The following is a 21,054-nucleotide window of genomic DNA, read 5'->3' as shown; positions in this document are numbered from 1 at the left end:
CTTGAATAAAGTGGGAATATAATCAAAATGTCCATCAGGTATTCATTGATTTCAAAAAAGCATATGATTCGGTCAAAAGAGATAAATTATATAATATATTAGTCGAATTTGGAATACCTAAGAAGCTTGTTAATATGATACAAGTATGCACCAGTGAAACAGAAAGTAAAATTCGTGTGGGTATTTATGTGTCTGACAAATTTACAATTCATGATGGGTTAAAACAAGGAGATGCATTATATCCATTGCTCTTTAATTTTGCCTTAGAATATGCTGTCAGGAAGGTAACAGAAACTAACGAAGGACTAAAATTAAATGGTGTGACTCAGTTGTTAGCATATGCAGATGATGTAGACTTATTAGGGGATGATATAAATACAATTAAGAATAATGCTAAAATACTTTTCAAAACTGCTAAAGACATAGGTTTGGAAGTTAACAAAGAGAAAACTAAATATATGCTTACAGGCCGAAACCAAGTGTTAGGTAATAATCAAAATCTAATTATTGATAACAACTCGTTTGAACCAGTTTCCAAATTCAAATACTTAGGAGTAAATGAAAATTATATTAAAGAGGAAATAAAGAGTAGGCTTAATTCAGGAAATGCAAGTTACTTCTCTCTTCATAAACTTTTGTCTTCTAGTTTAATAACTAAGAAACTAAAAGTTAAAATATACAAAACAGTAATTTTGTATGTAGTGCTCGTATTAAATGGGTGTGAAACTTGGTCCCTTACATTGAAAGAGGAACATAAATTGAGAGTATTTGAAAATAAGGTTCTTAGGAAAATATTTGGACCTAAAAGGGATGAGGAGACAGGTGAGTGGAGAAGGTTACATAATTTAGAACTACATAATTTGTATTCATGTCCAGATGTTATTAGAATAATTAAATCAAGAAGACTTAGGTGGGCAGGCCATGTGGCACGAATGGGAGAGGAAAGAGGAGTTTACAGGATTCTTGTTGGGAAACCTGATGGTAGGAGACCTGTAGGAAGGCCAAGACGAAGATGGAGGGACAACGTTGACATGGACCTAAAGGAAATCGGTAGGGATGGAAAAGAGTATATAGATCTTGCTCAATATAGGGACAGATGGAAGGCCTGTGTTGCTGCAGCCATGAACCTTCGGGTTTAAGAAAGCTAGAGAGTTAGTTAGTTAGTTTAAAAGGAAGTAGCTATAAATGAGTAAATAAAAAATATTACGTGGCAGAGTGGTTAGCACTTAGCACTACGACGCCAGGGGTCCCGGTTTCGAATCCCGATCTGCACATGAGTGTTCTCTGTGAGTGTCCCTTCGTCAGTTTCAGCATTCGTCGCTCATGCTCATCTTCGCTTTCTGAACCGCCAGGTGTACAGCACCTGGCGCAGCGTTTCGCGTCCGAATTCCAGGAACAGGCAACTTACGGTTACCTGACCAAGTAGCGTTTCGTCCGAGGGCTACCATCCTAATAGTGTTTAATGAAGCAAACTCTTGCTAACACTCTTAAATGCTCCATCGAAGAAAATATATATTTTTTTGTTTTAATATTTCTTTCCCTCTGGAAATTGCAAATCTCACCTTCGTAGTTGACAGATAGTAAGAAAGTGTTGCCATCAGCCATGACTAAAATTTCTAGATCCAAGTTCACTTCCTCTCGACGATTTGTTTTGATTTGATTTGTTGTTTTAAGTCCACTTTATGCACATTAAGGCTAATAGGGATTGGACCTACAGTTTAAAGTGGGATCCGAACCACTTGTGCGTCCACCGGGTATCGAACCCGGGACCTCTCTCTCGACAATTTGTCTTGAGTCTGCACTCCGCTGTCTATGCAATGTAGTTTTAAAAGTTGTAAACCGAGGTATACTAGTCACCAATTCCATCGCTGCCAGTGGTTAGTCAAGGTGTGACTCATCATCAGCCAGGATCGAACAAAACGCAACTCATTAAACCGTCGCAGACGAACTGTAGCATTTTTCTAGAAATTTCGCTTTCGGACGAAACGCTACTGAACCGTACAGCAGTCCCAATGCCTACTCCAAGTTGCACAGCTGCTTTCGGAGCTCTTGGTTTGGAAAGGGGGTCGGGATGAGGAAAGGGTCTTGATTTTTTATACTGAAGCTCCTTCATTTCATTCTCCTATTTCTCTTGGTTGAATTTTCTGAGATACGGAATCTACCTCATTTTGCTTGTCATTACGTTTTATTGCATCACCCACGGTACGCTTACATATACTACTTAACATTTTCAATTTCCCTGTACCCTTTGGTTAGGTACGGTAAAAATAAATAGCTGCCATTCGTCAAATGTTGTATTTTTGTTTTTGTTACCCATTTTTCTCGTACTTCAGTCAGGGAGCAATGCAGCTACTGGTAACAAATGTAGTCAGGAAGTAGCATCAATTGTTCCTTCCCCGCACTGTAGTTGACCAGTAAAAAAAAACGATGTAAAGCCTCGTTTCTATTACCACAAATTTGCCGCGCAACATGACGCGCGGCATGCGACGCTGCATGTGCCAAGCATTTGTTGAAATGGAAATTGTCTGCAACATGCCGCGGCGCAAGTGCCGGGGACAAAATTGCCCCAACAATTAAGACGCACAACATGCGCCGCGGACAATGGAAACAGCCTGCAGCAAGTTCCTGGGGCATGCGCACTAGAGTAGAAACAGACGACGCGACTACAATCTGTGGTCCAACAAGATTTAATAACAATGCAAAATCACTTACAGTCATTCTTACAAAGTTTTCGTATCCACTTTGAAGACGTAAGTCTCTCATCAACGAGTTATATGCTCCTTCCGAATTTCTTTTCGCTAGAAAACTTCTAATCCACCATCTAGGTCGTTTTCGCCTCTTATTTTTACAAGTTCATGGTACGCGCCTGCCATAACCACAAAACCCGCCATAGTTGTATTGTTCATCTTTACACAAGTTAAATCACTACCAAATTATTACAATACAAGAGAAGAAACACTGACTACTCTAAAGCACAATGGAACAACGCTACACTCAAGTCCTGCACTCCGGTGCTGTTGTAGGCGTATTTTGCAGAAGTAGTTTTGAATTGGAAACAGTGCACTGAATGACGCGCAACATGCGCCTGCACATGTTGCGCGTCATGGGTCTGGAACTTGTCAGAATGGAAACGTAGCTTAACAGAAACAGAAGGCTTTCACGATTTGTCTGAATATTAAAGTGATCTCTTTTTTCACACCCAAACATAAATAACTATTTTCAAATATTTAAACGTAACAGGGGTGTAAGGGGTGACCTTCCACGTATTACATCCAATCCTCAACTTCATTCCACGTAGTACGCCCTGGACTGCTCTTTCCAGACTAACGAGACTCTGGCGACTGGCCCTATGGCCAGTATAATTCTGTGTGTTCTCCTGCTTTCTGTCATATGCGCTGAGTGCCTCTTTACAGCCTCAGCTTTTAACCTAAGTCAGAATATTTTAATATTTCAGTTATGCGACATTACAGTTATGTTATTTGTTATGGTAAGGGGCTGCACCCCGTATAACGTGGCGGGTGCAAAATAGCCTAAGTGCTGACGCACCCAAATTTTTTTAAAAAAAGTTACATATAACTTTAAGAAATGCGTATAAATATTTCACCATCGTTTATATTTATGTACATGTTGTTAATTTTCAAATATTGTGAAGGAATGCAGCAAGATGCTACGTATTTGATTACTAATGTGAGCCACTGTATATGTTATGTTTTTATTTCATGAACAATGTATGGTCAAACATTATTTTGCAGAGCTCCGTGGCGGAGTGGTTAGCACAGTGCAATACGACGCCACAGGTTCCGAGTTCGGATCACAGCCTGTGCATTATTTTCTTTGTGATGTCCTTTCATCAATTTTGCCATTTCATCACCCATCCTCGTCTTCGCGATTAGCCAAAACTGGCATAAAACCAAATTTAAATATAACAAATCAAAATCAAACATTACTTGGCATGACAAGAATGGATAGGTTATTTTGAAGCTGCTGTTATTAAAAGCAAATTGTATGTAGCTTTCCTAGACAGAAGTTTCACACAGAGAAACTGATTGATTGGATAACGGCTGCGGATTCCTACTCGAGCAGAAAATATATATATTTCCATTTATTACTTACAACAATAGCAGACTGATTTCCTGGTAAATCAAAGAAAACTTGCATTCACAGTTACAAATTGACGTGTTGAATGAACTTAACTACAGATTTCTCTCACTCCAATTCTGATTAATCGAACAGCACACCACAACGTGGGTCATTATATATTTCCAGCTTACTCTCGAGTTCCTCAACTAAAAATAAATTGACTGCGAGACAAAAACTCCTCTCCGATAACACATTATATGCAGATTGTACGTAAGTTGAAATTCCATCATAATAATAATTTGAATTCTTCAAGTAGTAGCTACAAATATAATTTTTCATACATATTTTCTTAGCAAAATATGAAGTTCCTCACTTCACAAGGATAACATATACACAGTATTTCACAAGAGTTTTTAGTTCGAGCTAGTCGTAGGCCTAATATGAATATAAACGTCACTTCATTACTTAGTTAAAAAAAAAAAGTGCCAGGCAATCAGAATTCAAGGGTATGCCTGAAACTATTTGTAGTATCTCATGTATAAAGGGGGCTTTTTAAGTAAAATGAAGGATACATACCACATGCTTTGGTCAATTCAGAGTAGTAGAAACGTAATTATACTGCATGTTGCAACTGAAACCGTAGCCTCGAAGGCCGAAGTCGTTTAGTAATCCATTCATACACTCGGTACGTACCAAACATTTCAAGTTCGAGTAGACATCTGGGCATGGCTGTTTTTTTTTATAACATCCCTTCATAGATTTAATATGATCATCATTCATCTTCATAGTCGCGATTATCTACAAGTGGCAGAAAAGCGATATAAAACATGAATAATACAAAAGTATAACAAACAAAAGAGGATAAAAGGATGAACTGAGTTTGAGTTAATTATAGGAAGTTTTATAAAATTACTGTTTCTTGAATAATCTTGTCCTTTGTTCCGATTGTATTTCTCAGTCACACGTTGCTCAATATCCATGTCGACTGCCGTTCTTGCGTTCTTGAAAATTACTTTCTTGTCTGTCTATGACCTTCTTTCAAACGTGGTAGGTAGGCGGGCATTCTGTCTGTTTCTACACCAAAAAGTTTAATGCACCTCCTGTCCAAGAAGACAAGAATTACTGAAAGTAATTTTCAAAATTGTAAGCGGATGAGGGCCCTTGTAAATGATAAAATATACTGTCATTTTATTCGCTTAGTTTTAAGAATCACTTTCCATACAATTCTTGCCTTCTTGAGAGTCCAATGGCCCTGTCTAGCTACAGACCAGTTGCACAAACGCGGTTTCGTTTGTTTCGTACAACAATTCCATCTAACATTTCGTTTCTACGCATTTTCTACTTGCCAAAAGTGCCTTTCATATCGCCCCAAGGCGTTGTCTACTCGGATGCTTCGTGATCGAAAGTCACGTGTACAAAGTTTCAGGATTCAGATTTTCCGATTTTGCGTGGTGCTGCTGCTATCAGTTCGGTTCGCCTTCTCAAGGTCGCGCAACAAGCAATTATTTTTGGTCTTCCGATAGGAGAAAGCTTGCCTCTCGCTTAGGTGGACGAACGATTGGCACGGATGATTTTTTGGCTCGACCATGGTTGGTCCTTTATGTTTCGTCCTTCAGCAACTTAATCTAAGCACGAATCATTCTCATCGCCAAACAACTGTATTTTTTTTAAAAAAAAAATGATGTAACACATGTAAACAGAGAGAGAGAGAGAGAGAGAGAGAGAGAGAGAGAGAGAGAGAGATGAGATAGATAGATATAAACGTTTTCCCTCAACAAACGTTTGCTTTGCTATCGTATAAAGTGAACGTACATGTTAAAATTCATCTTGCATAAATAATCAAATTAGAACAAATTCACATAAAGCGATTAAGTATGCAGAAAAGAAATATATTTGTGATAAATACATAGTTAATAAGTAAATTCCAATAACCAGAACTTTTGTCACGCCGAATCTTGTTTACGGATGTTTTCAAACGTTTTGTTTTACAATTTAATTTTTTCACTGACATCCAAAACGAAAATACGTATTATAACTTAGTGACTTTCAAGGGGTCAAAGTACTGTAATGTTAGTATGCTGCCGATCATAATTATGAGGCTTCTTCGAAAACGCCTTCGATAACGGTATTTGCTATTCGTAACGGATATGTGTATCACTTTTTCGAAACAGACTTTTGTGGAGGAAAAGAACTGTAACGTTACAAAAGTAACGAGCACAATTATACGAGAGACCTATGTTATTCTCTCCGGAACACGGCATCGGACACGGTATTGCACATCGGAACGTCTGTATCATACCAGCTATAAATAACGTTGTTGCTTTGAGAAAAGGAGTGTAACGTTTTTACAACCGTGACCTCAATTAAGTTACTGGTTAATTGTAACGTTACTATCACTTTCCACACACACTAAAGTTACTAGTCAATACGTGACGAACCTCTTTCTTACCCTGTAACGTTACTGGGTGCCGGCAATGGATGTAACGTTAAAGTGTCACGTGAAGACCTACTCCTTTAGAGATCAGTTATGGTTCGGTACCGTTATGCACACCTGTAACGTAATGTTCATATACCTGAGGTAACGTTTCTGTTCACGAAAAAAGTTATTCTGTTTCTGGTTGTAACGTAACGGAAACCGTAATTGAAAATACCGTTCCATTTCGTTACGTTACGACTCCCTGAATGAAAGTGTGTTTTTATGTATTCAGCATAAAATTGTGCTAAGGAAAAATACAAGTTTTGTAAAACTGGAAACTAAAAGTGCAAAAATTAAAACTACAGTTTGGAAATATGAAAAATATTCAAGATTCTGATATTACTAAGAAAAATATATCACAGGTGAAAACCAAAAAATGTTAGTATTTTCCAATGCTTATATTTATGTATGCACATTTTGTGTTGTAATGTCTTTACTACTGATGATAGAATACACATCTGCTTTTCAGCCAAGTATGGAAACGATTCTCAGACAGCATACAAAATGGTAAAATATTGTATAAGTCTGTAGTTTATATGACATATTATTTACAAATGAATTATTTGATATCAATAACAGCAATACTTGATGATTTTAAGCAAAACTTAAAGTAGGAACAAAGCGGAAATTGTATACATATTTTTATTCAATTTTGTGTTCTGATGGGATATTCTTCCAAAGAATTCTTATTATTCTATTTTAATTGAAACTGCATTTAGAATTACATGTCTATAGAGATTTTGCTCAGGAGATTTGAATATAGATTTATTTTTCATTTTGCAGTAAAAGTGACTTACTTGTATAACAAGGTTATTGAATGGAAAAAATTGTATCCAAATTTGGCTTTAGCATGTCACAACAGTTACCTATATATTTGAAAAATATGAGTAGTCATTGTTTTTTCTTCTTACTCTTAATGTCACACACAAATATAATTCACAAACATCAGTTAAATATTTTGCCGAAAAACCACCCAAGGAGAAGGTAGTATGTACAGTTTGATCTACATGTCTATTTTTGTATTAAGGAGATGCTGAACAGTTTCCATAGGGCTCTTCCAAGCTCTTCCCTCCGGCCAGTGTTGCCAACTTATCTCTCTTGGAGCCAGATCTTCCTCTTTCATGAACTCGTTTGGTTGTGAACTGGGGCGGGGCACCCGCCCCCGTGCCACACTATGATGCTATCACTGATTCCAGCCCACATAGACCAACTTTTGCCATGATTATACATTTTGAACATGACATGATATTGTTATATTGGCTGCATCGCCCCACCCCTTCTTATCTCATCAGCTATTTTTTTTATAGCACCCTGTTTGATGTGAAATTGACATAATATTATCAGGGAATCCTTTATTTTTTATTTCATATGACCATCGGCGGATTATTGAGATAGGTGGGTGATGCCACCAGATCTAGATGGTGAAAACTAAGAATAAATTGTCATCAATTTAGAGTTAACAGTAATAGCAGAGCCCACACCCCTTTGACAACTAACATTACCCTAAGAGACACTTTATCCAGTCTTCTTGAATCTAGCTCATTGAAAGTCAGTTTTAACTCCATTTAAGATGAAATTTAGCTCTTTTATGTGCATTAGGTTTGACAACACTGCCAGGATGTCTGTAGGATGCAAGGACAAATGCATTGCCCTTATGGAAGTATTATTTGATTTGTTGTATTGGGAATATCAAATTTCCGATGGAATAGAAAAATATATCAATGGGATAGGGCAGTTCGAAGATTCATTTCACCAACAGAAAATTCGAAACTTCCATTTGATTAGCTGTAACTTGATGTAGAAGTCGATTCCCCATAAGGAATACATCAGATTCTGAAAATTTTTATTCATCATATTTTTTAAACATTGTGTGTAGCTTAATAATCAACATAAAAAATGCTTTCACTTGCAACATGGGGAGAAATTCATACTCTTGCATACACCCAGTTTTTTTTTTTAGTAGGAATGCCCATTTGGGCGATATTGCATTAAATGCACAACTGGTGCGTAACTGTGCCTCCTCCCTTTAAGAAGGTTTAACAGATAAGAAAGAGAAAGAAATGTCAATGCCTTATTCGAGATTCAAACCTGGTAACTAACTCTTAGCTGTCAAACCTGTGCTGACCCAAGACTGAGACAAACATTTTTGAAGTTGTTTTCAAACATCCAACAACCAATATCTGTCCCCTTTTCATCACTACCAGCACCCTCCAGATTCACACTGCTACTGGCAAATTTACTCTCCACATCAAAGGAAACTGCCACTAATCAAACATCATCTATATCCTTATGGCTTGGATGGACCTTTGGCAGATGGCAGGGCAACTTTTTTTTAACTTTCGTCTCCTTTCAAAAAATGACTGACATTCCAAAATCTGAAAAATTACATCAGCTTAGAATTCCTTCTAGAGCATTCGCGTGAATTTTCATGCAATTTTCTTCTGCTGTTATCTAGGAATTCCTGAGTTGTGTTCTTTAGTTTGCTGTGCACTGTGTGTTTGTTTCCCAGCAGGTTGGCTGTCTTGTAGGAGGATGATAGACGCACTTCATCTAAGCCACTTTTCGTTGCAAATGCATTTTTTAAGCAGAGCCAATGTCTAGGGACAAATTCAAGAGGTTGAATTTAAGGCCGTGTTTGAGGGGGGAGTTGAATTCTGTCGGCACTTTGAGGTTGGTGAGGTTAATTATGGTGGTGGTGGTTTGCTGGTGGGTGGCAAGGTCCATGGGTTAAGCACCAAGGATTTGTAGTTTTCATGTTAAGACCATGGTTTTCCTGTTCTGTGATGCTCTCAGCATTAAGTCGATGTTTTGCTGAGCTTTCTTCTACTCGTTGGGGTTTATTCTCAGTTGTATGTAATCCCGGAGGGAAGCACATGTTATTTTAAGTGATGCTATATGCAGTGGTTGAAAGTAGTGAGCTACTTGTAGCGACGCTACTGTAGCTAGCTACAAAATTTGTAGCGGTAGCTGTAGCGGCACTACATTTTTAAATTGTAGTTGTAGCGGTAGCGAAGCTACAAAATTCCTGTAGTTGTAGCGAAAATTTCGCTACAGCTACATTTTTCTCAGCATTTTGAGGTAATTTTGAAAAGTGGCAACGGCGTCAAAAATAAACGACAATATTGCTTACTTTTGCAAGAGACTCAAAAAAACAAAGTCCGTTACATGCAAATACAGATAATCTAGATTATAAATATCTTTATAACGCAGATTATAGACATCTGCGTAATTTATTTCATTAGCATCTGAATAATTCTAATATCCAGATAACTAACTGGCATACATGAATATTTTCCAGCTAATAGTCATTTCTATTATCTGCATCGCTATTTTGGGGAGAATCATTCCTCATTTGCTACACCGCCAGGAAAAATTGGCCCATTTGCGCCACCCCTGGAACAAATCCTGTGGATGTCGATGACGTAACAGACAGCAAAATATCGATAATTACTGTGTAAAACTCAACCTACAGTGCAAAAACGAGGGATCCTTTCCTACTAATCTGACAAAGCAGTAGTGCCAGCAATCAATGGTTCAGTACGTTAACAGCATCGATCATTGTCAGCATATAGGATCACACCGGCAAGAAATTATTGTTTCAAGAACGATAGTGTTTTTGGAATTACAATTATTTTGGTCATAATGTTTGTTCGCAAATTTTAAAATAACAATATGTTTAGAACACTCGACTTTACACATCAGTTTCCTCAATATATTTTATCGTATTGTAAAAAGAACGTACAAGTTATTGACTTTCCTGCAGAAATGACAATTTTCTTTGTTAATACACAGTTTTCAAATTTATGTGTTTTTCCTACTTTTGCGTCCCTTTTCTGTAACTTTTTCTAATCATGGCAATGAGGATGCATTGTTTATTTAGTTATTTTCTTATCTATGGCAGTTTTCTGCCACATTTGACTAATTGTGAGAATGAGGAAGAATGATGAATGATGAGCAGAGTGGGGAATGGAGGAGCAGGAGGATCCCATCCTCCCAACTAGGCATCTTTCCTAGTATTTGTTTTGAGTCCACTTTATGCACAAATCAGCTGATCGAGACTGATACGAACCACCATGTACCCTCCGCTGGGTATCGCACCTGGTGCCCTTTGAATACAAGGTGAGAATTACAATTTTCACTGTGTTGTCGGGGAAGCATTTCCAACAGAAAAACTTACGTAAAGAATTGCTCCACCTGTTTCTCATTTATACCATTAGAGGCATTCCCCAGCTATCCTCAAGGTTCGAACAAATATCCGCCATCCCCCAAATAACATTCTGTTTAAGTTAAGAAGATAAATGGCTAAATATCACATTTTTATCTTATTCCCATTTTGCGCAACACGTTATAGTTAATTTCGATACATGTGATATTCTTCCAATTAATTTTAAAAAGGAAGTATGTCACATAAATATTTTTCATATGACAATACGAACAACACGGATACGTGTAAGACCTAGTTTTTTTAATTGATATGCCTCTTACAAAGGTACTTTATTCTCAAACACTTTATTAAAAATATGTAACTGAAGTAACACTGCTATAAAATTATCGAATGAAAGGAATCATGGTAATAAATAACAGAATCTATTTTTCAGTAAGTACAACTATCATACTAGGGCTTCTTTTTAATAGCCATATGGTGGTTTTAAGTTTTTAATACAGAAGTAGAGCAAAAGTAGCGAAGTAGCGAGTAGCGAACAGGAGTAGCATAGCGAGCTACTTTCTGGTAAATGTAGTTGTAGCTGTAGCGAAGCTACATTTTGGAAGAGCAGCTGTAGTTGTAGCGAAGCTACTTATAAAATGTAGCGTTCTGATCACTGGCTATATGTTTGTCACTGATCTCAGCACTTACTGCCCATGTTTCGGCATTGAATACGGTTGTTTTTAACACTATAACTGTTGGCAGGGGTTTTCCCACTTGAAGAATTTCGAGATCACTTCACTGTTTCTGCATGGTTTGAGGAATGCAATGTCTGCTTGCCGAGCTTGTATCTTCCTGATGTTCAGCATTCCAGCATTTCCCTCCATATGAAATATGTTGAATTCATGATGGATGCGGTAAACGTGAAACTGCATTTACAGCATCCATCATGAATCCTCTTATTATTTGTTCAAATTTTTATAAACTTGACGTTTGGTTGGACTTGTGGATACAACAGACTAATGATGTTTTCCACTTTAAAGAAAAAGTGTAAGTTACAAGAGAAGTGATAAAAAAAATGCAGCAATGGATATTTTAAAATATCGCAACATCCTTTTACTGAACATTGTGATCTGTTTTATTATAATGAATCCATAGAAACTACGAAAATAAAGATATCTTCATGATTACACGAAAGGTTTTTATATGGTTACCTCTGCTTACAGGTTCACTCAGAAGAATACCAGGAAAGGAGATGTCAGGCTACAAGAATCTGTGGATATCAGGGACTATGAAATGACACAATCATTTATTCAATCTCAAGACCAAACAGTAGCAGTTGATAGTGGTGTTAGGTATTCTGCAGTTAATTCAGAATGTACAAGAAAAGTAGGAAAATCTTCAAGACCTTATCCCTGTCAGTTTGGTTTTACATGCAATGAATGCAACAAGGTGTTTAGGAGCAGACGTGACCTTGTGGTACACATAAGGGTTCACACTGGGGAGAAACCGTTTACATGTCCAGTATGTCACAAGTCATTCAATCATAAATCCAACTTGAAAGTTCATTTAAGAATACATGCTCAGAAACCTTACATCTGCAAAATTTGTTCCAAGCCTTTTGCTAAGAAAGAAGACCTAGAGAAACATTCACTTTTCCCTCATATTTGATACAACACTTTATTGTGAGCAATGCTTAGTGAACACGATATTGTTACACTTTACGTATACGTACACCCCAATCAGCTAAAATTTAAAGTTATTTTCCAATGAGTGAAATAATGTCCTTAATAATATAAGAGATGTAAGTATTGTAGAAGACATACATGGTCGTGTATCAAATTATTATCATTAGCTGGAATTTGACTGAAGACAGTTTTTGTTAGGTGCTTTTCTGTTTTGTATGAATTTGGTTAAAATCAAAAGAACATAACTTTTAAAATTTTTGTGAAACTGTGAAAGAATCATTTAACACTTCGATGTGCCAGTGAAGTAGTATTTATTTGAAATTTTTAATAGCTATTAGGAAGAAAGTTACAATGAAAATTTCATTTTTTTTTTTCAGACATACAAAACGGAAAAATGTTTAATTATTCAAAGAAAACATGTGACAATACGCACCAATTATATTTTGCTAGCAATTGAAATTGAGAAAAGAAAAGCACAAGCACGAATTTGGTGTATTCGCAGTGTGTTTATTATATTGCAATAGAAGAGAGAAAAATTACCACAAAAGTAGAACATTCACACTTACATGAGATTTAACTGCAATTATATCTTTTGCCACTACATATGTACACATTGTAATATGTTTAAAGTGAGCTAACACATAATGTGCAGAAACTGAAATTTTGTTTTATCTCTAATTTAAAATGTTGATTTCCAATATGGTGAACTTTTCCATGAGGCAGTAGTAGTTGGACTAGTTTTGTTAGTGTTTCATGTTTCTGTGTGCATTGCTTGTATCATTATACAAATTTTGTCAATAAAATTATAAACTTATGAAAGTATCTTTAAATATTTAATAAATATTAATTAATGAAAGTAAATATTATTCCACATTAGTGATGCATATTCTAGTTTTGGCTGTACGTAGGGATAGTAAAAGTTTTGTTGGTTCTAATTTTGTGAAATCATGGCTTGATCGGATTATATAGCCTAAATTCGTGAAAACATTGTTAGTAACCTTTTCAGTATGCTTATAAATTTGTGCTTGGTATCCAAGGTCACTGTGAGGTCTTTAATTTCACTGTCGCATGTGATTTGTATATTTTTAATTCAGTATGATTTAACGTAGTAGCTGCTGTGGCTCAGTCGGTAACATCTCAGACTACCATGCTAAAGGTCCCAGATTCGATCCCCGGCTGGTTCAAATCCGGTAACTTTTTTAACGGAAGCGGCCCCGGTGCCCACCCAGCATCGAATGACATGCGTACCTGGGGGTAAAGGCGGTCAGGGTCATGATGCTGATCACATTTCCCACACTCACGACCAGATCAAGAAAGTGTGGGGTGTATAAAGTGGGTACCTGGAGGAAACTCCGGGGGGGTAAAGGTGGCCAGGGGACGTGGTGTTGATCGTATCATTCCCACCTTTTACCGTGATCAAGAATGTATGGGGACCTAACCCCACATCCCCTATATGCCTTCGTGGCATGGTGCATAGCACAGGAGAGCACTTTACTTTTTTTACACACATGCTTTAACTTAAGGCGTTTTGAATTTTGAGCAAGTGGTTATACTGCATTTTGTGGAGTTGAGATCTAACTTGTTATTTTTACACCAATAATTCACTCTGTTTTCACCTTCCTGTGATTTCAAAGAGTCCTTGTAGGTGGTTATTTCGTGGTATAGCTTCAGCAACTTTTGAGAACATTGTATGCAATTTGGTAAATCATTGATAAATAATAAAAACAAAAGTGCTTGAAGATTGGACCCTTGTGTTACGCCAGATTATGTTGTAAAGGGGCAAGTTGTGATTTTTCTGTATACTACCATTAGCGTTTGATGGCCAAATATGAAGCAAAGAAATTAAAGTATTATGTGAAATATTGAATGAAACAATGAATTGAATGAAACAGAATGAAACAGACTAATGATGTTTCCCACTTTAAAGAAAAAGTCTAGGTTACAAGAGAAGTGATAAAAAAATGCAGCAATGAATATTTTAAAATATCGCAACATCCTTTTACTGAATATTGTGATATGCATTATTATAATGAATCCATAGAAACTACGAAAATAAAGATATCTTCATGATTACACGAAAGGTCTTTACATGGTTACCTCTGCTTACAGGTTCACTCAGAAGAATACCAGGAAAAGAGATGTCAGGCTACAAGAATCTGTGGATATCAGGGACTATGACATGACACAATCATTTATTCAATCTCAAGACCAAACAGTAGCAGTTGATAGTGGTGTTATGTATTCTGCAGTTAATTCAGAATCTACAAGAAAAGTAGGAAAATCTGCAAGACCTTGTCCCTCTCAGTTTGGTTTTACCTGCAATGAATGCAACAAGGTGTTTAGGAGCAGACGTGACCTTGTAGTACACATAAGGGTTCACACTGGGGAGAAACCATATGTATGTTCAACTTGCAAGAAAGCTTTTGCAAAGAAAGTAAATCTTGATACCCATTCAAGAATTCACGATGGTGTGAAGCCTTATACATGTCCAGTGTGTGACAAGTCATTCACTCAGCTCCAACAATTAAAACGTCATCATTTAAGAATACATGTGGAAAATAGGTTTCAGGGCTTTTGCTAAGAAAGAAGATCTAGACATACATTCGCTTCTCACTCATATTTGATAGAACAGTTTGTGAAGAATGTGTACTGATTAGAATATTGTTTTACTTGAAAATATAGCTGATTGTGGTTTATATGCTAAGTTATTTTCCCCATAAAACAAGAGACAAAATATCCTTAATAACGTTAACAGATGTAAATATTCTGAAAGACATACATGCCCATGTATCAAATTATCATTGACTCAAATTTGGCTCATGTCAATTTTTCTGAGGTGCTTTGTTTAGTATTCAGTACTATTAAAAAGAACATTACTTTCCTAATTTCTGTGAAACAGTGAAAGAATTATTTCACCCTTAAGTGTCAATGAGATTGTAACTATATGAATAAGCTATTAGAAAGAAAGTTTCAATGAAAATGTCTTGTTTTTCAGACATACAGAAACTAAAAAAATGTTTGTTTTAAGAAAATATGTCTTTATCTGTGACATTGATATTTTGCTAGCAATTGAAATTAAAAAAAGAAAATTGCACAATGTAAACTATATGGAAAAAAGGAGTAGAACAACTACCACAAATGAAGAACATTCACACTTACATGAGATTTAAATGCAATCATACTTTTTGCTACTACGTACGTATGTACACATTGCAATATGTCGAGAGTTAGGTAAGACAGAATTGGGAGAAACTGAAATTTTTTTGTCTCTAATTTAAAATACTGTTTTGCAACAAAATATAGTGAACTTTTCCAAGAGACAATAGTAGTTAGACTAGGTTTGTTAGTGTTTCATGTTTTTGTGTGCATTGCTTGTTTCATTATACAAATTTTGTCAATAAAATTGTAAACTTAATATTATGGAAGTATTTTTATGTATTTGTCCTTGTCCCAGACTGTATCCATGCATCCTAAGATATCATGCTTTGGGCTCCAGCTATGGGACGTGCAAATGTTCAAGTCTTCTGGGGTAAGCACAGAAACTTTTCTTGTAGGATTTCCACCTGTGTAAGGGACAGTAGTCACCCACCATTATGATGAAATTAGTGAGCCATAAATGAGTAGTTAAATTATATAAATTATATGCATATTTTTTACCATTTTGTGTTCTGATATTGATGTGAAATTCTTCCAAAGAATCCTTTTTATTCTAATTTTTACTGAAACTGCATTCAGAAGGGCAAGTGAGAAACCTTACATGTCTACAGAGATTTTGCTCAAGGGAGATTTGAGTATTGGGTCATTCCATGTCAAATCAACAAGGTCCTCAACCTTACATTTTTTGATTCATTTGAAATTTGGCATACTGAAAGGGTCACATGAGGTGATCATTCTTTATTTACCCTATACTTAGAGGCACATATTTTTGGTAAATAAAAAAGCAAAATTTCGGTACAAAAACTGAGTTGATTTCGGCTTCAAATGGGACAAATAAAATAAAATTTCGGTGTTATAGCGGTGAATAATCACATCAAAAGTGCTATATAAAATGACATTTTGGTTTTAAAATTGTGAATATAATCCTAAATTTGATATAAAAACTGCACTTATTACACAAAATAAACTTATCCCTTCTAATAGCACATTTATGTAGTTACCAGAGTATTAAGTTTATTCCTGTGTAAAGGGGTCCATTTTTGCTTCTCAAATATTTACAGCAGCAGTAATCAATTTTCCATGAATTGCATGCCTCACAGGATATTTCAGACTTCAGAAAGTGTTGCTTCGGTATATAAACGGTAAATTTCGTATTTTGCAGTTCATTTCACATTATTTCGTAACAAAACTGTAGGAAAATGCACATCACACCTTTCAGAAACATGAAAAATGAACATTACAGCATGTTTTTTCATATTTTGTGTTTTCATCAAAAATGAAATTTCCATGCCTCTACCTATACTGTATTGCAATGCCATGCAGTATTCAGGGTAAAGTATGTGTCATTTTGGGCTACCAATGAGGCTCGTACCAGTGTACAGCCTAAACGGTGTATGATACAATGAAAATTTAAGCCTTTAGATTGAAACTTGCCTATTTCCAACAACTTTCCCCTCTTTGCAATTTTCGTTATGTGCACTAATAACTTAGTTACCTAAATTTAAGTGCCTCTTTACTGATTGATTTCACCTGGAATAGCCCTATTGATTTATATTTTCCTCTTGCAGTAAAAGTGACTTGTATGAAAATATTAGCTTTAGTGTGTCACAACAGTCACATATAAGCTTTGTAACTGTGATTAGTCAATGTCTTTACTGACTTTTAATTTTACACACAAATATGATGCATAAATATCAATGTAACAGATCTACATCTCTGTTTTTATATTAAGAAAGTTTAACAAGATAAGGAACCGAAAGAAATGCCAATGTACCTTATGTGAAATTCAAACCTGGTAACTCTTAACTTCAAAACCTGTGCTGATCCCAAGACAACTGAGAAGTTGTTTTCAAATGTCCATGTCATCTGCTATATCCCAGCACTAACTGTTGTAGTAGGGGAATCCATGTGTAGTGTGCTTGTTTAGCTCATGTGGGAAGTGCATTATGGCATGTGTTTCCTTGATTTTGGTGTCTACAAGTGTGTGGCGGTGTGCTTGACTTGTACCTTTTTTTTTTTTTTTTTTGGCTATAGTATTTGATGTGTTTAGCAAGACCAGTGGTGGGTTGGGCTTTTTTTGCATCTGTTAGGTGTTGTTGGATTCTTTCATTGGCAGATCTGATGGACCTGCTGATGTAATGTGCCTTGCACTCGTACTCTGCGTCATATACACCTGGGTTATCAAGGGGGAGAGGAAGTACCGTTTGTGTTTGTTCAGTTTATCATCTATATTGGCATTGGGTTTGTGTGCTACTTTGATATCATAGGGGAGAAGGGCTTTGGATATGCTGTTGGATGTGGTGGGGTGGTAGGAGAAGGCAAACCATTTATATTTGCCGTTGGAGGTTGACTGTGGCAGGGTAGGCTGCCTGACCTGTATTTGCACTTTAATGCTCCAAGTAGAAAGTTGTGCTTCTGTGGAGCCATGTTTCAGGGTTATTTCAGTGATACTGGCTATCTCTTCTTGTAGATCTTCCCTGCAACAGTAGAGGAAGGATCTTCGATAAAAGTTCAGCCACACATTAGCGTTTTGTTTGGGGGGGGGGGGTAGCTGGAAAGAGAGTGTATGTACTGGTTGTCTGCATCTGGTTTTCTGTAGACAGTGGTTATGAATTTGTTAACTGTGTGACTGATGGTGATGCCCAGGAAGATGATCTTGCCATGTTTCTCTTGGCCTGGGGTGGATGCTTTTTCACCGTAGAACAGAGAAACATGGCAAGATCAACTTCCTGGACATCACCATTATCCAGCCGCACACTTAACAAATTCATAATCACTGTCTACAGAAAACCAGATGTACATACACGCTCTTTCCAGCTGCCCCCCCCTCCCTCCCCAAAAAAAACAAAAAGCTACTGTTGCAGAGAAGAAGATCTATGAGAAGAGATTACCACCATCACTGAAATAGCCCTGAAACATGGCTACACAGAAGCACAATTTTCCACGTGGTGCAGTAAAGCAGAAATACAGGTCAGGCACCCTACCCAGCCACAATCAACCTCCAATGGCAAATATAAGTTGTTTGCCTTCCACTACCATCCAACCGCATATCCAAAGCCCTTCTCCCCTGCGGCATCAAAGTGGGCACAAACCTAATGAGAAAATAGCTGATAAACTAAACAAACATAAAAGGCACTTCCTCTCCCCCCTTGATAACCCAGGTGTTTATGATGCAGAGTACGAGTGCAAGGCACATTACATCAGCAGGTCCATCAGATCTGTCAAAGTAAGAATCCAACAGCACCTAACAGATGCAAAAAAAAGCCCAACCCACTACTGGTCTTGCGAAACACACAAATACAATAGCCATAAAATACAAAAGGTACAAGTCAATCACACCGCCCACACACTTGTAGACCAAAATCAAAGAAACATATGCCATAATTCACTTCCCACATGAACTAAACCGGGGGTGCTCGTTCCTATGTACAGTACGTATGCGCAGTCATCCGTGGATGCATTACGTCATCTGGGAGAATTGGAGCAGGTATTTGATGCGGGGCACATTCAGCTGCTAACTCGTCGCGAAAACCGGAACAAACAGGTTGTTGATTTTGTAGCGTTCAATTTATTTTTATTGTATTTTTGTACTTGTAGACTTCAATCATGTCTAATTGTGCTGCAGCAAGCTATGAAACAAAAAACTAAAGGAACTGACATAAAATATCCTAGATTTCCAGCCGAAAATTGCGTAAGTAAACAGTGGATTCATGATTGTAGATGAAATGTAAAAATGCGAGTGTGCAGTGCCAATTATTGTGAAGAAGACTATGTGCGAGATCTAAAAGCAGAACTTCTGTATTTTCCACAAAAGAACGTGCTGAAGTCAACTGCAGTGCCATCGCTAAAATTACACCCAATTACTTCAGTACCAAATAATCGAGGAAATGGTGTAGTTCTCCTATACACTTATCTTCACAATATGATTCGCTTGTAGGACTTGCTGATAAGGTTTGCAGAGATGTACGCTACGCTATGTAAGGAAATGTGCTCTAAAAAGAAAAGAAATATATAGACTTGTGTACATACACTAACTGTAAGCAATGTTTTGTTGTTGGAAAACATATTCAATCGTTTGCAAAGGAGAAACACACATCTGCATAATGAAGCAAATAAATTAAATATTACAAACAACTTCTTTCAACCTGCTTTAACTAAATAAAAAAGTTCAAAATCTAGAACGTAACCTAACCGACATTACAAGAAAAGTCACCAAAATCTTGAGAATGTGTTCAAATAGGGTGAAGTTCGTAGTGAACCAAACTGATTTGCCTCATAATAAATAATTAAGGTTTCCATTTAAATCACCCTCGTATATTTTAATGGGAAAACATAAGCTGTTGTCCATTTTGATTGATTGATTTACTTTATTTTACTTTGCTTTTTTGCCACTTTTGTTTTGTGTTTTGAGTAAGTGACTATGCTGCATTTTGTAAAATTGAGATTTAACTTGCTATTTTTACACCAAGAAACCACTGTGTTTGCTTCCTGTGGTTTCTAACAATCCTCATAACTGTTTTTGCCCCCTCCGGAATAGCTTAAGATTGTCAAGAGAGAGCAATTCTTAAGAATGTTGTATGCAATTCGGTAAGTCGTTGATAAGTAATAATATGTGGTTGTATCTATCATTTTAACGAAGCCATAGTAAAGTATGAAAATAAAGATTTCTTCAGGATAACAGCAAATGTATTTACATGGTAACCTCTGTTTACAGGTACACTCAGAAGAATAACAAGGAAAGAGATGTCAGGGTACAAGGATGTGTGGATATCAGGAAGCATGACATGACAAAATCAATAATTCATTCCCAAGACCAAAGAGTAGCAGTTGACAGTGATATTAGCTATTCTACAGTCAATCTACAATCTACAAGGAAAGAAGGACAATCTGTAAGACCTTCTCCCTCTCAATTCCGCTTTGCTTGCAAAGAATGCAACAAGGTGTTTGGATTCAAACATGACCTTATAGTTCACATAAGGATTCACACTGGCGAGAAACCATATGTATGTTCAACTTGCAACAAAGCATTCGCACAGAAAGGAAATCTTGATACCCATTCAAGAATTCATACAGGTGTGAAGCCATATACATGTCCAGTATGTGACAAGCCATTCAATCAACAATCCAACTTGAAAGCTCATTTAAGAATACATGTTCAGAAACCTTACATGTGCAAAATTTGTTCTAGGGCTTTTGAAAGGGAAGAAGATCTAGAGAAACATTCCCTTTTTCCACATATTTGATAGAACAGTTGATTGTGAGCAATGCATACTGGATGGAGTGTTGTAATACTTTAAAATTGAGCCGATTGTGGTGTGTACATGCAAAGTTATTTTCCATGTAATACAAGTTCACAAAATATCCTTAATAATGTAATAAATGTAAGTGTTGTACAAGACATGCTCATGTATCAAATTACACTGGGGAACAAAAAAAAGATTTTATTTTGCGGCATAAAGTTTAATAACAGTTTCAGCACACAAAACAGCTGTGATTGCCAATTGTATGAT

At 36.6% G+C, this 21,054-nt stretch overlaps 1 protein-coding gene across 9 annotated transcripts in view; it reads left to right on the top strand.

The window, feature by feature from the left end:
• The window catches only part of LOC145992069 (uncharacterized), a 343,509-nt gene that overhangs the window by 149,057 nt on the left and 173,398 nt on the right, over nucleotides 1-21,054 (top strand). Inside the window, exon 4 of one of the 9 annotated variants that reach the window (XM_083128251.1) lies at nucleotides 14,498-15,711. The exons of 7 other annotated variants lie outside the window; for them this stretch is intronic. In XM_083128251.1, coding sequence (XP_082984377.1) covers nucleotides 14,498-14,969 — 472 coding nt within the window. In that variant the 3' untranslated portion in view covers nucleotides 14,970-15,711. Of the gene's footprint in view, nucleotides 1-11,926; nucleotides 12,408-14,497; nucleotides 15,712-21,054 lie in introns of those variants that run through there. One more of the 9 variants, XM_083128253.1, reaches the window with a different exon arrangement.

The sequence above is a fragment of the Lepisma saccharinum genome, chromosome 9, assembly GCF_977018435.1.
Source record: "Lepisma saccharinum chromosome 9, izLepSacc3.1, whole genome shotgun sequence".
Taxonomy (NCBI): domain Eukaryota; kingdom Metazoa; phylum Arthropoda; class Insecta; order Zygentoma; family Lepismatidae; genus Lepisma; species Lepisma saccharinum.
Note: the sequence above shows the minus strand (reverse complement) of the source record. Positions and strands in the feature narration are given on the sequence as shown.